This window comes from Poecilia formosa, unplaced genomic scaffold (genome assembly GCF_000485575.1).
Source record: "Poecilia formosa unplaced genomic scaffold, Poecilia_formosa-5.1.2 Scaffold314, whole genome shotgun sequence".
In the NCBI taxonomy this organism is placed as follows: Eukaryota; Metazoa; Chordata; class Actinopteri; order Cyprinodontiformes; family Poeciliidae; genus Poecilia; species Poecilia formosa.
The window spans coordinates 80039-96771 of NW_006800253.1; the positions used below are offsets into that span (position 1 = coordinate 80039).

Sequence of the window (16733 nt, forward strand, 5' to 3'; positions counted from 1 at the left end):
TTGTAAATGAAAAAAAAATGTGGTGAAACTTAGCTTGCCTTTTATAATTTTATACATTATGAATAGCTACAATTTCTGTTTATTTTTTTTTATCTACTGAAGTGGCTCAAAGCGAGTTTCATAACATTACATCACTCGTAAATGTTTATGGTGTGTCCCTGAAAATGTATATTCCATAGAAACTCTATGCGACCAGCCTAATTCAGCACAGATCTTTGGATGTAAATCGCATGTTTAATAATTGAAAGTGACTCTGAAAAAGCAGCTCCTGACCCAAATTCTGAGACTTGCACAACTCCAAGGAGTTGAAATGACCTGACTGACAGACAGATGTACAGACAGAGTCCTTCCCCCCCACCCCCCTTACATATTTGGACAGTAAAACATAGCACTGAGCAGGGAACAGCAAAAGCCTTGTTGGCTGCAGACACAGACGTGGAGAGCCAGAGAGGCAGCGGGCAGGAGGGACAGGAAGGGCTCACCATGCAGAAGTTACAATAACACATTTCCCTGCATCACAGCACTAAGCTGGAGATTGAAGCTGGCTGCTGGGTAAACTGACTAACATATAAGTTTGATGGATTTTGTTGTGCATTCATAACCATTTCTCTGTGGTTAAAGGTAAAAGAGGTAACCCATCTCAATAAGTTTTATGGCACAAGAAATGCTTCAAATTCAAAATGTTTGCGAAATCTTCAGCTCCACCATGAAGGAAAAGACTCGTGTGTAAATTTATCCTGTAAGGAGGAGAGGAGAAAGTGAGGTGAAATATTGCAACTTAAAAAAAAAACTACAATCCTGACAGCTTTCAAGCATATATAGTTTTGCTCTGTTTATGACCAGCATTATTACTCTGATACACATAAGTGTACGTAAGTGCTTCCTTTTCTCCAAGCAACTCCAGAATACCTTGTTGTATTTGTGCTTTTATGTTGTAAACCACAGTGAATGGAAGCAGCTAAAAGTTTCACTTTTCTACACAAAATCACACTTTGTTTTAAATGTACACACATAAACAATATAGTAAGTAGAACAGCTTATTTCCCATCTTTAAATGTTGAGAGCAAACTTATGATTTCACACCATAAATCAGGTTAAATACAGCAGAAAGTCTGTATGAGTTTGTGCTGTTCAGGTGGAGACTGTCTGGGCTTACCAGTCTGCAGCAACAAACATATGAGCAGTCAGAAGTGTCATGTCTGTGTCTGGGCAATTAAAGTCCAGTCAAGTCCAGTCCAGTGAGCATTTCCAAAATAAAGCCGCTTACAGACGCTTTAAACATTAAATAAGCATATATTTGAGAAAGCATACATTGGCCAAAAAAAAAATGTTTACCTGGATCTTAAGTCAAGATCCACTGAATCAAAATACATCATGTTTTAGTATGCTGGTATGCCACCAAAATAAACCTGATACAAAGATATGCCAGAAAGATGCTATGATGTAGAAGCATTTTTTTATGAGTCATGTGACTTTATGCCAAGAGAAGGTGCATAAAAAACATATAAAAACAGAAAAGATGCAAGTCTCTGTTGCAAGTAATAATTGTGAATGAGGTCGGAAAGTTCGAAGAGATCAGTTATTTGTGTTAAAACAATAGGTTATAAACAGGAAAAAAAGTCAGTTTTCTGTTAAAAGACAAAATGTACGTGAATCTTTCTGTTTTAGAGAGATCTTGTTATAAAGTGTATTTTAACATTACATGTCTGCTTTGCAAAACAATGACAAGGCTGATTGCAAAATAAAATCAAGCACGTTTTCATTTCTGTGATGCGCGCAAACTGAACGTAAATAAGGCTACATTTAGGTACCGATTTAACATTTGTTGGTAGATTGAATATAGAACGGTTCTGTGGACAGATTTTAAAGAGGTACTTATCCTGAATCTAGGCGATGAAAGACTAACTACTCTCATCTATCACTGAAACCCTCAACCTGTGTCGCTCTCTTGAATTACATGAGGAATTAATACCAGACTATGCCGGGATTTATTAGACAAAGCCAGTCAGAGGGCTTCAAAATGTGCAAAATGTTCCTGTTTATCAAATGAATTACAGCCGCCGTTGGCTCCGAGATCAGTTTTTGAAACCGAATGTTGAACATGGAGTGGAAATTAAGAATGCTTCTATTTGTTTTTAGCACATTACATTTTACCGCTCTGCAAGTCAGGAGGATTACCTTCCTCTCGACTTCCAGCTTCCTGTCCCGTAACTCGCACACACAGTTACTTCAGTGGACGCTTCTCGGGCCGATGTGAGAGTGTCCATTCATTCAGCGCAGACCAGCTGCACACCTGGTGACAGCACAGGATGGTGGTGTTGGCTCAGGTCACAGTGTGCCAGAGGGGGCTCAGGGTTGGTGAGCGGGCCCACAGGCCTGTCCTTCAAACTTCTGCTCAACCTGCACATTCCAGCTCATAGCAGCGGGGCGAGTGCAGGAATGCCACCCTATGTGAGGGATGACTGTGTTAACGGAGGTGTGACTGAAAAGGCCCTTCAGAGGATGGGCAGAAATGAAAGGAACATGGGAGCAACGTTCAGTTCACTTTAGGTATCAACCTGTCAATCATCTGAAGAAGTAAAAACATCCGCGTCAGGCGCTCAGTGAAAACAACAAAAAAAAATCAATCACCAAAATGCTTTTATCAGTTTGTAAGTACTGCTTTTTATCGTTTGTCACATTTATATATTTATAATCACTATTTCAGAGGAACATTTTATCTATTCAAATAAATACTGGCGAATTATTAAACAGCTAACACTGCCCTCTCTACCGCCAGTTTTACACATTTGGCATCTTGAATAGAGTAAATCTTTATTATTGCGGACAGAGAGTTTGCAAAGTGTAACAGGAGATGAGATGACATCTCATCTCATGTCATCTCATGAGATGAGATGTTGCTCAGTTTACTGTAGCAACACGAACGCTGCTGCATCAATGTGTGGAAAAGAAATGCTGGAATAATATTTAGTTAAAGCCAAATATCTTTCTATGGATTTGAAATGGAATATCAATACACTGTGTTGTTTCGAGGGTTTCAGTATTTAGTATCCACACTGTCAGTGTCCATATCTACAATGCATTAAGAAAGTATTCATCCCACTACAGATTGTTTTTCTTTTTTTTTGATACGCTTATATGTTTCAGGTATTCGAGCCAACTTTTATATCAAAGAGAGCCAGAGTAAATACAAGAGACTGTTTCTAAACTAGAACCTGACCATGTGTGAAAAAGTAATTACCAACTAAATGTCAGAAGGCAAATATCTTAGGTCGTTTCTGGGTTTATAGTTTTGTTCATTTGTTATCTGTGTTTTGCCTTGGTGCTGATTAGATCAACCTTGTTTGTTTTACTTTAGCTCAGTTCATTTTTACTTGTTTTCTTTAGATCTTACTATTTATTTCTTGTGTTTTTGTCATTTAGATTTGTTTTTTTCCAGCTGCCCTGTTTGTGTTTACTCCTCCTTGGTCCCGTGTGTCACTCTTGCTCTCCCTCAGCCAGCCTTCTGCTCTGCCCTCACAGCTGCGTCCATTCTTCCAGCATCCACTCTCCACCACACCCCACACTGGTTTCTTCATTAATTTCATGTGCCTGGTCCCCATTTGTTCCTATTATTTCTTCCTGCGTTCACCTGGTTGTTGGTAAGTTCTCGTTTTATCATTTTTTTCATTAAATTATTCAACTTCATTCGCAGCTGACGCCTGTTCCACATTTTGGATCCATCCTCACCATCACACACCGACACAAATCTAAAAACAGGTTTTCAGTAGTTGACATTGCTTTGGAGGAATTTTGGTCCATGCTTCTTTGTAGAATTTGTTTTATTATCCAATTTGGAGGGCTTTTTAGCGCTTAAAGCCCTATTAAAATAAAATTACAGCAAATAAGAATAGGATTTAAGTGTAGACTTTGACTAAGTCACTTCAAAACAATCACAAAACAAAAACAAAATTTCATTATGTGCTTTCAGTCTTTGTCCTAGCTTTTGGGATATTTAGCCTACTTCATGCTGTAAGTGGGTTCTGTTTAAATTATTTTTTGGCTATAGAGGCCTGGGGATAAAGTATGGCCAGACAAAAATTTTACTAAACAATGTGACCATGGACACAATACGAGACATTTGATAGCCGATTTACTGCGTACTGCATATGCAAATGGTAAATGGCCATTACTTGTACAGCACTTTATCAAGTCCAGAGGATCTCAAAGCGTTTCACACTACATTCAGCCAGTCACTCATTCATTCATTCACGATGCTAAGCTACTACAAGGTAGCCATAGCTGATCTGGGTCAGTCTCACGGAGCTGAGGCCACCATGCAAAGTCAAAGATCAACAAACTTCTATCACTGTCGCCACATGGTGTGATATGTGAATAAACATGCTTGGACATGGTCGCCGGCATGTGTTTCCAACCCACATGTTTGTGCCTAAAACCGTTTTCAACCGCGTTGCTGAAACAGTCAGTTTATTATGATGACACAAACACACACACACAAAAAAAACCCCTGAGCAAAACAACTGCTTTAGCAAAAATAAAATTCAGTATATAATCAAAACCTCAACACGCATAAAGCTTCAGGTTGTTCAAATTTGAATTAGCAGCAGGGAAGCAGAGGTGTTAATTTGCATGATGTGTGCTGGGATTGGGGGCCTGCGCCCGTCTACCAGTTTTAGCTGCGTAAGGTTTTGTCTGTGGTTTAGGGCCCCTCCGTTTTCCTCAGAGCAGACTCAGCCTCTCAGGCTGAAACAGCTGGCAGCCATCAAGATGCCTTACATTAACTCAAATGCTTGCACACATGCACAAACACATGCAAGACTTCCACAATTTCCATGGTAATCAGTTGGGAACAAAAAAGGTAGCAATGCCCTAAGTAGCGATTTGAGTGTAACGGGATATTCAGTTTAGTCTCAGGTCTCTGGTTCATTTAGCTTAGATGATCAGAAGAATATGAGCTACTATTCTTTCTGCAGATAAAGACAGTAAAAGTATTGGACTCGGGTTGGTGAGCCATTTAATGCTGACTTCATTCTGCTTTATTAGAAGCTGGGCCTATTTGTAGCAACATTAATAATAACTTATACATGTTCTCGACCATTTGATCTCCATTATGAAGAACAAACCAAAAAAACAAAGCATTATGAATTAAGAAGGCTTTAGTAAAGAAATTTGATCATCTGTCTGCGGGACAAAGGGTTTATGAAATATGAAATTTAACACTGAAAACTGTATTTAGAGCAGCTCTAGGTAGCAAACTCAGCTACATCAACAACGTACAGTACAGATGGTAGCCGTCTGGCTAACTTATCTGCCAAGACTCACATGAAAACGTTAAAGTTATGGTTTCTTATAGCTCCCTAAGTCTAAACAAAAATGTAAATAAAATATTTCTGATAATATTAAATCCTTTAAATACTATGTGTCAGGTGTGTTTTCACTACAGAAGAAATACAGTTGTATAACAGACTAACCTGTAAGCCAGGTCTCCTGTAGTAAGTGTTTTGCTTTGTTTATTTACTAGATGTTGCATAATCTGATTTGCCCCTCCTTACAGCCCACTAGAACCTACTTTTAACACTAATAGGGTATGATGTTTACTTCATTTGAAAAATAATTGATTTTTTATTGTGTTAGCTCTGTTAATATAACAAGGTGTTTATTCAGAGAAAAACTGAAAGTGTATCCGTGGTGATATAGTTAACACCTGTTAATCATTCATTCACTCCACAGTGAAGCATAAATGGCTTAGAGGGCATCGCTTCTCCTCACACTAAACTTGTCCACTCAGTGATTTGAAAAAACATTTACCAAACTAGTATTTAAAACCTTTTCAGTCTAATTATTTCCGACTCAAAGTAAAAAATGTCCATAAAAACAGATCTTTTTTTTTCTTTTTTTTTTATGAACAAGAATTGGTACTGCTTTCAGTTTTGGTTTTCTTTTCTATCAGAAACAAACCTTCTAGTTGAATGATAACAATTTTACATATTTTATTGTCAAGGGCAGGGAATATTTTGGGCTTAAATATACTTTCAAATTACAGACAGGCATAATTTTTTATGTTTTTATTTTTTTGCACCAAAGTCGAAAGGACTTCTGGGCCACAAAAAATAACTATATTTTAATGCTTTAAAAAAACAGATTCAAATGCTTTTTCTTATTTTCTTTGCTCGTTAATAAACTAAACATCAAAGACTGTATGGAGACTAATAGTCAGATTTTTGCAGAACACGAATCCGTGCATCATTGTGTTGTTGAAAAACAGACAATTTTCTAATGTTTCTTTCCTCTTTTGTTCTATTTTGACCTTAGCGGACTGGTTAATAAAAATAAATAATGTTAAAGATTAAAAAACAAAAAACAAAAGGCGTCGTTCTGTAACAATTGTCTGTTGTTGTTGCAGGCAGGTTTGACCGGATCATGCAGAGGGCCATAAATGGACCTGAGGATTATATACTTTAGACATTCTTGATCTGAGACATCTTATCGCAATACTGACAAAAAATTAATTGTGACATAGAAAACACTGCAGAAAAGCCGTAAAAAAAAATGTCTCAATCACAGCACGACTTTGAGGTGGATGTGAGTTAGAATGCTGTTTTGCTTGGCTGCTAAACAAAAACCTTGAATGACCTACTTTCATTCCCACCCCAATTCATCCAGAGCTTGCCTCCTCCTCATATATGCACACCAGAGCTAATGCACAGGGCTTGGATGGATATTTGAAGTGTGAATTTGATTACCCAGTTATCTGATATACAGAAAGCTACATCAGGATCTTCTTCTTTTGCTTTTCTAAACTGGATACGAGTCGAAATGGTACAGAAAAAAAACAATAAAATAAAATTAAGCTTCATATCCCATGAGGTTGTGTGTTTAGAATACAAACAAGTAATAAGAATGAGGGTGTTCGTTGCTAAATCACTTCCCTACAGGCTGTCAACAACCTGCAACCCAAACACAATTCAATTACAGCAAAAATAGACTGCGAGGAAGAAGCGTTTACAACGGCATCAGGAATTGCATTTGGATCTCTATGCACAGGAAGTCATTACCATAGCTTTTAGGAATATCTCTGTTATCCGAGTTAAGAAAGAATTTCCTCCTCCATTTGGGATAATATTTGTGTTGGTGTCATTCTGAGGACAGAGAGCAATTGCTGTGGAAAGGGGCGGAGCTCTTGAGAGTAAATGGGGGGGGGAGGGAAGGCGGGTTTCCACTACTAATGTCGTCGAGCGGCTAACTCCCACTCGCTGCCTAATCAGTTCTGCTCCAACTTTGCAGCTCAGATAGATTTCGTAAAAAACTCCCGGTCTGTTGCCTGCTTTGCTTTGCTCTTTTACTGCGAGGGGAGAAAGTTCTGCGACAGCGCTGATGTCGGCAGCAGGAGGGAATCAAATTTCCTTTCATACTGCAAAAAGGGATTCACACCGCTGCTCCACACCTCATCCTCCACTTTAATATCCCCCTGCTGCAACTCAGGAGCCTGGCCTGTCATTTTGTTTTAGCCTGAAAAGAAGAACTATCCCACACAAGCCTTCGCTAACCGCTATCAGATCAGCTGGTAATGACTTTTGTGATGTGGATGACGACCGCAGCTTTGCAAAATGTGCCTCTTTAGAGAGCTGATGGATGCTGGCAGCCAAAATATAATCACGAGGAGTGTGAATGAGTTTACGAAGGATAAACTTTCCACACTTAGATGGCAATTTAGAAGATGCCTTGGTGGAGTTTTGTTTTTGTGCAATTTAATTCAGATTAAAATGTTCTTACGAAGAGGAAATTTTTGTGAAAGAGACAGTTCAGAGTATTCGAAGTGGGGTTCTGCTGATAGGTTATGACCAGCTAATATCTTACTTGCAGCAGATTATTCTCTGTATAAAACCAGACGAGATGGTTCCAGAGGCTGAACGTAAACGCTAGATGTGGTCTCTTGTAACGAGCTACTCGTGTGGTTTAAGCTCCTTTTGCTGTCATGTTACTTTATTTGTAATTTATTTGTGTTTGTGCAACTGTAATACATGAACTTCCCTCGTGGAGATCGTCTCATCTTTCCTCATCGTCAGAGCAAAGTCTTGAAACAACTTCAATCTGAAAATATGTCGTAGCGGTTTATATAACCACTGTGCTATAAACCTGTAAACTGCTGTCACTTTGGTTGTTCAAAGAAAAGACTATATGCACAGAAAATGGAGGTTAGAGGAGCAGCAACAATGTTTGTTGTATGTTTCACCCTGTGTGAAACATACTGAGAAGAGAACAGGTACAGTATTTCTGTTTCGATTTATGCATCAGATGCTCGAATCCAAAGCAACTTACAAAGTAGGATGTGACAAAGCTGTTAATATCAAACATAACAGACTCAGCAAGTGCTATTTTTGGACATATTGGTCTGATTTAGAAGTAAAGAGGTGCGAAGAGCAGAAATATTGTGCTTCAGGTGGATCCATTTCTTTTTAGATTTCAGAGATTTTTAGTAGAATATCTGTTTTAATCTGAAAATGTGACTAAGCCAATAAACATCATGTCACATCGGATCGGGTGTTTTGTATATAAATGAGTAATCAGGAAGAAAGTATGGAGCTAAATTTATCCCATACGGGCTATCCTAAAACCTCCAACCTCAGCAGTTTTTTATTTGAAAAGGAAAGCATTTCTACCAGTAAAGGATCACTCATTGAAGTCATTATAACAATGTTGCTTTTTATACCACCTTATTCCTAAACCCAGATAGTAACTTTGAAGAGAGCAAATGTTTCATATTCAGGAAGCTTCAGACTGGAACACTGTTGACAATCTTTCCATTTTCAGGGTAAATAATAATCGACGTCGGCGTAAACAGCCATCAGACGCAAACTGTGTTATAAAGATAGACTTAATATTATTGGTATAAACCACAAAACTCTTTTTGACACAGGATTTTTTTAGATGACCTTTGACCTGTCTCAGTCTAACCATTAGTTTCACGAGCTATACTCAGTTTATACTGAAAGACGGTGGCAAGTGTTATTTACTGCGAGTATGACGGTAAATACTGACAACTACTTTAGTGAACCTGATTGGAAAAGTCCTGAACTCTGCCTTTTATGGACGTTTTCATTATGATTTCAGTGGCTATTGGGAGGCCTGGAGCTCAGCAAGGGCTTAGTGACAATAGCCTGGGGCTTGAGGTTTCAGGGCCCCCAGAACAAGTCTTTCCTTCTGTTTTTGTTTTTTACTCAATATATGTTTTGCACGCATTTCCAAGAAAAACCCAACACTCCGTCTTGCTAACATTTGCTAACTGTTTGTGTAGATAACAAAAATGCAGCTATTGGAAAATGAAGATCTCACATACACAAACATGACCCTTCCGTGATCCCAAACATGCCAGATAAAGCAACAGGAAACTTTAACCGCAAGCCCTACGCCTCTTTTTTTTTTATAGTATTCCTATACTGCCACATAGATGCCTGGCAATATTTCGGCCTATTTTTGTTTTGTATGTTTTGTACTGATGGCGATACGGGTGTTTTTTTTTTGTTTTTTTTTAAAAGATAATTTGTAAGACAATGGTTAAAACTCTTGAAGCTGACGTTTCCCTAATTATCAATCTGTTGTATTTTTCCACATCCACCTGAAGTCTACCTTCCCTCTGTGGTCGAATGTCGAGGTTGAATCTCACTCTCCTGTCAGCGCTATTCTGTTTATTAAAGACCTAATGTCACCACATGAGCAACAAAGCACAGCTTCGTCTTATTCTTCAAAACTTTCTTTATTCTTGATTGAAGCAGCAGGTGACCATAAAGCAACAAGTTCTGAAATATTTTCAAATGTTTTTAGCTATTGCATGGTAAATCGTACTGTTTTCTTTTTGGGTTTTTTTTTGTTTGTTTTTTTTTTTTTTTTCGGAAAACTGCAGGCGGCGTCAGCTAGACCGGGATCTTCTTTGTTCTCGTCAACATGAGGAGGCTGGATCGTGGGTTTCACCCCCCAAAACAAAGCCTGTCCTAACCCACCCACACCCCACTCAGGGGAACCCAGAGCGAGCGAGGTGACGACTAGAGTGGATCGGCACGGGGTTGTTTACACTCTCTAGACCACACAGACAAGACTCGGTCAAGACGGCATATGTACACCATGTGTGTCTCAATTACAGACGGGGGGCCACCGCCGGACAGCCGCTCAGATAAAAGGGAATGGCTTTGTTGTAGAAACGTTAATATATTCCTCCCCGTTTCACGCCGTCCGTTAATGTCCCACAACAAAAAGTTAAAACTTGGATCATCTTTCAGTAAAGACTTCCAGCAGGGCAGCGTTGCAAAGAGAGCGTCCAGAGATGATGGAAAGGTCTGAAATCTCTCCAAGTATTGTTAACTCTACTTGGGTCATAGTTCAGTTTAATCTGAGGGAAAGTTGAAGACCAAAAAAGTAAAATGTGGCTGAAACTGTGTTACTGAGTGAACTGCAGCTTTAGGTGATGATTTTAGGGCTGTGTCCAAGTCTGAGGCTATGAAATGTGGGAATTTTTCCTTTTCCACATCTGACGTATTTGGCATTGTTTTAATAGTGAGAATATGTTTATGTTAAGAGTTCAGAAGGCATGAGCCCACATCAGATTTTCACGGTATGACAACGTTGAGTAAAAATACCACGCTTTTATGCCATCATGGTATTTACACAAGATCTCACTACTTTTCAAGCAAACAAGAACATTATCTTCTATGTGGCTGCTAAAATCGTGTAACTTATTCGTGATTACAGTTGTATTAATGATGTATTTCCCTCTAACTCGTGGTTATTTCGATTTTGAAACGCAGTCTTGAAATAAAGAACACCTATAATAATAAACCTTTTTGCAATTGTGCTCTTTTTGGAGTAACACAAGATGTTCTTTTAAAACATTGCTACTTCAACAAGACTCCCCCAAGCCAACAGAGGCTTTCAGCAGAGACTAATTTTTCCGAAAGAAGATGGATTTCAAAACCTCAAAATGCAATGATGTTTGCCAAGAGACAGACAAATTTTAATAATCCCTTTAGAGAAATTCTGGAAAGCACAATAAAAATAATTTAAGGATTTTTTTATTTTATTTTAACATCTACGTTCACTTTAGATTTATGATGACTGGCAATGTCCAAAATGACACTTAATGGTTTGATAGATGTGTTAACAGTCATAATTTGATCCCAATGCTGCAGTTTAGTCATTTGTGTGTTAAAATGCTACACAATTGTCAGACCATAAGTAACTCAGAGATCCAGAATACACAATTTATTTACAGATGTCATCTACTTCAAATGGGGCGGAGTATTAAGGTCACTTTACATTTTTAAAGAAAGCAGTGAGTATTTTTAGCGTGTTTAAAAAAAGTCTATAAAGGATGAGAAATCAAGTCGGAATGTTTAGATTAAAGTTGAAAAACTAAGTTAAGATTAAAGTCAAAATACTGTGATAGAGGCTTGAGTTAAAATGCCAAAAAACTAAATATGTTTTCAAGAAAAATGATGGCACATGTAGCTTACAGTACACTAAACAGGCACAAATGCAGAGACCAGTGAGAGCTAAAATATAGTGATTACAGCATTTTTTAAATCATTTCCCATAAATAATCTTAACTTTATCATCAGTCTTCAAATGTATCCTAAATTAAGAAAAAAAAAAGGTTTTTTTCCAGAACTGCCTCTAATGCACCGTCATATGAAGCCCTGTTATCCAAAGTGTTATGAAAAAGGGCTGATCACATTTTATTACGACCTGAATTTCATGGTTAGCTGGCTAAGTGATCAAACATTATTGAAAAAGCACAAAGTAAAAACGATCAAATTACGGTCAAATACGAGAGACATTAGTGATACTGTGATGAAATCTCACTGACTTGTGGATCCCAAATCAGATTCTGCTTTGGACCCCATATAACCTGAGGTTACAAGACAAACATTTACAAGTTTGTCTTGTAAATGTAGTAAATGCAGCTGAATGGCAGTGTGCAGCAATGACTTGGGGAAGGACGGCGCCGCCTTACTCTATGTAGTCATAGAAAATTCTGGTTACTGTCTCAGACTTTTTCACCTCATGGATTTAAAACATAGAAACAACATGAAGGGACTTACTAGCATTTTGAAATTGTATCTGTTTAAACCCTGAAATAACATGTGAAATATTAAAATAACTTCTTAGTAAGCATAAATCATAATATTGTTTGAACTCTGAACACAACATCCTTTTCACGGATTGCTCTTGGGGCCTGGGGGGGATAACCTGCAGTTAACAAGCATACATGAGTTCAGACACACACCATTTCCAGCCATACTTCCAGCTGGATTCTCATTCAAAAACAACAAAAGAAAACAGCATCTTTAGTGCACAACTTCCAGCAAAACAACAGCACAGGAAATTAATCAAAGTGGACATTTTAAATGGTCCTCAGCTGCAATGTTAACTCCACAGATATAAAGGAAAAAATACATAAAAGTCTGAGCTTTTAAATGCTACTAAATTTGTATTTTCACACTGCATTTTATTTCTTCTTTTTCTTCTAGAGAAAAACAAACAGGAACCCGGAAAACGCCCAGTGAGCCCTGGGAGGTGAGCGCATCCTCCAACCGGACAGACTGACATGCAGCCTCTCGTGTCTCCTGACACTAACACGCTCTCCAGATCGCAGCGTGAGCGACGATCAATCAGAATGCTTGTTTGCCACTCACAGATTCATCATCTGACTCACTGACTGCAAGTTTTGCTTTGAGGAATCCTCTTTGCTTGCATCGTCACCGACAACCGTTTCCATGTATCCATGTGCAGCAGCGTCAGAGGAGATTTAAAAGCCAGAGCTTACAACATCCCCGCAATATTTGAGGACAGTGAGCCGTGAGGACTGATGTGAAGAACGACAGTAAGATGAAAAGCTGTGGATGTAAGGATATCGTCTAACACTGTAGACTTAGCTTTGTTTATCAGAGGCACAGTTGGTTGAGAAAACTATTTATTTCCAATAAAATGCTTAACTGGGTGAGTCAATTTAGGTAGAATTTTATTTTTCTACCTAAAGTTGTCAAGCTTTAGTTTCAGTAAAGCTTGACAACTTTTTTTTGTTTTGTTTTTCTATAGAGATACACCAATCAGAGATCCAAATCGGATATCCATTGATTGGCTCTGAATGTTGATCGGTAGATCAACTATTTAACGAAGTGTCTTCATATGAATTAAAACTGATAATTCCCATTTTTACTGGTATGTATGCACATCAAACAATAGTGTACTTTAATGGGATTTTTTTTTCTTTTGTTTAAAAGATGAACATAAAGGTTAGGCAATCATGCTTTGATGCAAAAGATGCACAAATCTTCTATCAAAGTGTCTGCAGCACTTGTTTTACATGTTTCATAGTTCATAGTTCAGACCTCGAGGAAAACCGGAAATCAGTAATAGGCCAAAAAATAAGTCTGATCAAAGTAACGCTACTTCTTTATAATAATTTCAATCAGGTTGCTTTAGAAACTATTATTAAAACCAGACATGAAAATATTGTTTCTCAAAATCTGGGCGATTGTAGGGAAAAGTGTGTAAAATAGACTAGACTTCTTGATTGGAAACATCAAGAAAGTGACTTAAAAGAGTTTCTTGTTAGAGCTGCACAAGATACTGAATCACAATTATAACTGAAATATCAGGCCATGCAAAGTCCCAGTCACAACGGACTGGTAGTATGCAATATTTTGTGGTAAGCTCAGGAAGAGTGCTTGATGGAAAACAAACATACTGGTGATGGAAAAGAAAAAGAGTAGAGGTGAAAATATGGGAATGTTGTAATCAACGTCGTAAATTCAGCATAATGACAAAGTGCTGTTTTTATAATATTTCTTTACCTAATAAAATATGCAAGCATTCAATCTCTCCAAAGCACCTCGTCATGCATTACAATGCTAAAAAAAAAGAATAAGATTCATAGTTAAAGCTTCAGTGATGGGAAACATTATTTTGGACAGGGTTTTTTTTTTCCTTTACTGCTCAAAATTCACAAAAATACCCTTAAAATAGAATAAATAAAAAACGTGATCAAAAGTATGAACTTTTTTTAAAAAAAAAGAAAAAAAGGGGGGTTGGGAGGGGACCACAAACCCCAAACTCGAGGGGATGAAGACCAAAGCAGAAAGAGAAAAGCTGAATGGGACAGAAGCGTCTTACCTGGTCCCTCTGGATGCATGGCAGAGAGGTCCGTCGGTGTGACTTACTGTTGGACTGACTGTGTGCCATGTCTGAGGCTATAACTGAACTGGACCTCCTGCGCCTTTTAAATACAGGAATCTCTTCCCTGGCTCCTGTCACGGGGGTGCAGCCCTCCTTGTGTGTCCCTTGTTTAGGCAGGAGCCTGTCAGCATACCTCGCCAGCAGGATGCCCAGCACTCCGACCAGGTACGCCACGTACGGTCTCCAGGCGCCTCGCACTTTGTGCAGCGACAGGAGCGAGATAGTCCTGGCCACGCTGATGAGAACGATCGCCGATGTGCCCTGGTTCAGCCGAACTACCATGAGTACTCCCGCGACCGCGCAAAGGAGCACAACCCCGGCCGCTGTGGCGGACAAGAACAGCTGCTCATCTGTCCCGTCCAGAAGAGACCACGCCGCGACTTCGCTCAGGTGGCACAAGGTCAGGAGGGAGAGGAGGGTCTCGATCAGCACCCCGCAGTGGATCAAGTACACGCCGACCCAGAAGAAGGCACATACGAGCGCAAACAGCAACGACAGCGCACTCCAGCAAGTTTGCAACAGCTCGGCTGCGCAGTCTGAAACAAAGTGGAGGGGGGACGGTGAGGGCGAGAGTGTGTTGTCAGCGCTGCTGCTGCTGCTGCTGGCCTCAGCTGTCCAGCCTGCGCATTTGACCAGGGCGGCGAGGACGACGGAGAGCGAGCCCACGCACGCAGCCCTCCGGACCCTCTGGGAACTCCAGAGTTTGTTAAACATCAGCCTGAGCCACGCTTCGCAGTCCGGGTCGCTGCACCGCGGGGTGACGCGTGTTTTCACATACCCATTGCGATCCGGTGCGCCGAAGCCTTTCTTACGAGTGTTGCTCTGCGTACCGGTGGTACTGCAAGCCTCTGTAGACATCGCCATCACTCATGGCCCGATATGAAGTATGAGGAAGTCTATAAAGCATCTATACAGGTGTGGTCAGGGGGGAGGCCAGGGCTTGAGTTAAGTGTGGAAAAAACACTCATAATGTTCGGTGCAAAAATGTTGGGAAACGCATAGGACGCAAACGCACACACGTCTCTCCTTTTACGCATGGATCTGTTTAGTCTTCTCTTTGTTTTCCAGGTGCGGGACGCAGAGCTGCATTAAAAAGGAGCCTGGGTGACAGCAGAGCTCAGAAGCTGTGCTACAGATCTAGGGCATTGCTCCTCTCTGCACGCACGTCCCGCTCGGCCCTCTGCGGCGCGCCTTTTTTCACATTTTCTGTCATTCTCTCTGCTTTCAGACTCCAGGAAACAGCAGCAGGACCTCGGAAAAAGAAAAAAAAAGAAAGAAAGAAAAAAGAAAACATCAACCCCGTTCCGCGACCATCCGGACCATTAATGATCTGTTTGTCCTCCGACTGAAATGAAATGAAACAGTCCCTCCGGTGCACTTCCGAGGATAAACTCCTTTGGCGGATTTGAGCTGCGAAGAGCGAGTGTCCGCTCGGCGTTTTCTCGATAAAATCCGGAGCGTTTTGTCACCAGCTCTCCAACCAGCCGCGAGTGTCAGCTTATTCACACCCACGAGTTCCAACTTTTTACACAGGGAGCAGCGGTGAAACCCACCAATTCCCCCCTGTGCCAGCCCAGCTGGAGTATTTCTGCAACTGACTGAGGTTTAGTTGTTTTTTTTCCCCCTTCTTCTTCGTTTTAGGGTACTTTATGTTTTCTTTTTGTGGGCTATGAGATTATAATATGTGCTAATATTTATTTAATACAAAGAAATCTGTGTAAAACATATATGACTTTTTTATTATTATTATTATTACTGCAAAGTCTTCTTGTATAATTATAATGTACTGGAGCAGCCACATTTCAGGCCATGTGACATCTTGGTGGGCACATTTTGATTTGTGGCCTTGGTGTAATATTGTTGCAAGGTTGCCAAGGTAAATTTTCCATTTACAACCAGTGCCTTGCAAAAGAAAGAAAAAAGAAAAGACTCATATCCGTTTAAGTTTTTAGCATTTTGTATCATTAATCCGCAAAATTCAGTATTTCATGGGTTTTTTTATGAGATATACTAAAATAAAGTAGTGCATAATGTAAATCAAAAGTAAACATGATGGTTTTCAAATATAGAAAATAAAGACAAAAAAAATCTGAAAGGTGTGTAGTACAATCAATTGCCTTCCAAAGTTTCCTTGCTAGTAAATGGAGTCCAATGGTGTGCAATAAATACAACTGATCTGTGAAGCCCTCAGAGGTTTGTTAGAGGACATCAGTGAACAAACATCATCATGGACGCCAACGAACACGTACGGCTCGGCGGGGATACAGTCGTGAAGAAGCTTAAAGCAGGTTTGGTCATAAAACAATATCCCATTCTTTTAAGATCTACAGATTAATGCTTAGGCCATCACTTAAAAATATAGAGTATACACTGGAGTTAAATGGTGCATCACAAATTTATTGTTGCAATATTTCTTCGTATGATGTGCATAACCCGAAGAACTGCAGGGACGACAATAAGTGCTAGCTAACTTTGTAAGCATACCATACATTCAGGTCATCTAC

At 39.5% G+C, this 16733-nt stretch overlaps 1 protein-coding gene and 1 long non-coding RNA gene across 3 annotated transcripts in view; one reads left to right on the forward strand and one right to left on the reverse strand.

Moving 5' to 3' along the window:
- The window catches only part of LOC103152543 (cGMP-inhibited 3',5'-cyclic phosphodiesterase A-like), a 91474-nt gene extending 76361 nt beyond the window's left edge, over window positions 1-15113 (reverse strand). For both annotated transcript variants that reach the window (XM_016661164.1, XM_016661163.1), the window contains exon 1: window positions 14167-15113. In XM_016661164.1, coding sequence (XP_016516650.1) covers window positions 14167-15093 — 927 coding nt within the window. In that variant the 5' untranslated portion in view covers window positions 15094-15113. The remainder of the gene's footprint in view (window positions 1-14166) is intronic.
- Window positions 15053-16187, forward strand: LOC107833044 (uncharacterized). Its single transcript, XR_001658753.1, has 2 exons — window positions 15053-15144; window positions 15298-16187. It is a non-coding gene; the product is annotated as an uncharacterized LOC107833044 (long non-coding RNA).
- Window positions 16188-16733: the final 546 nt, after the last annotated feature.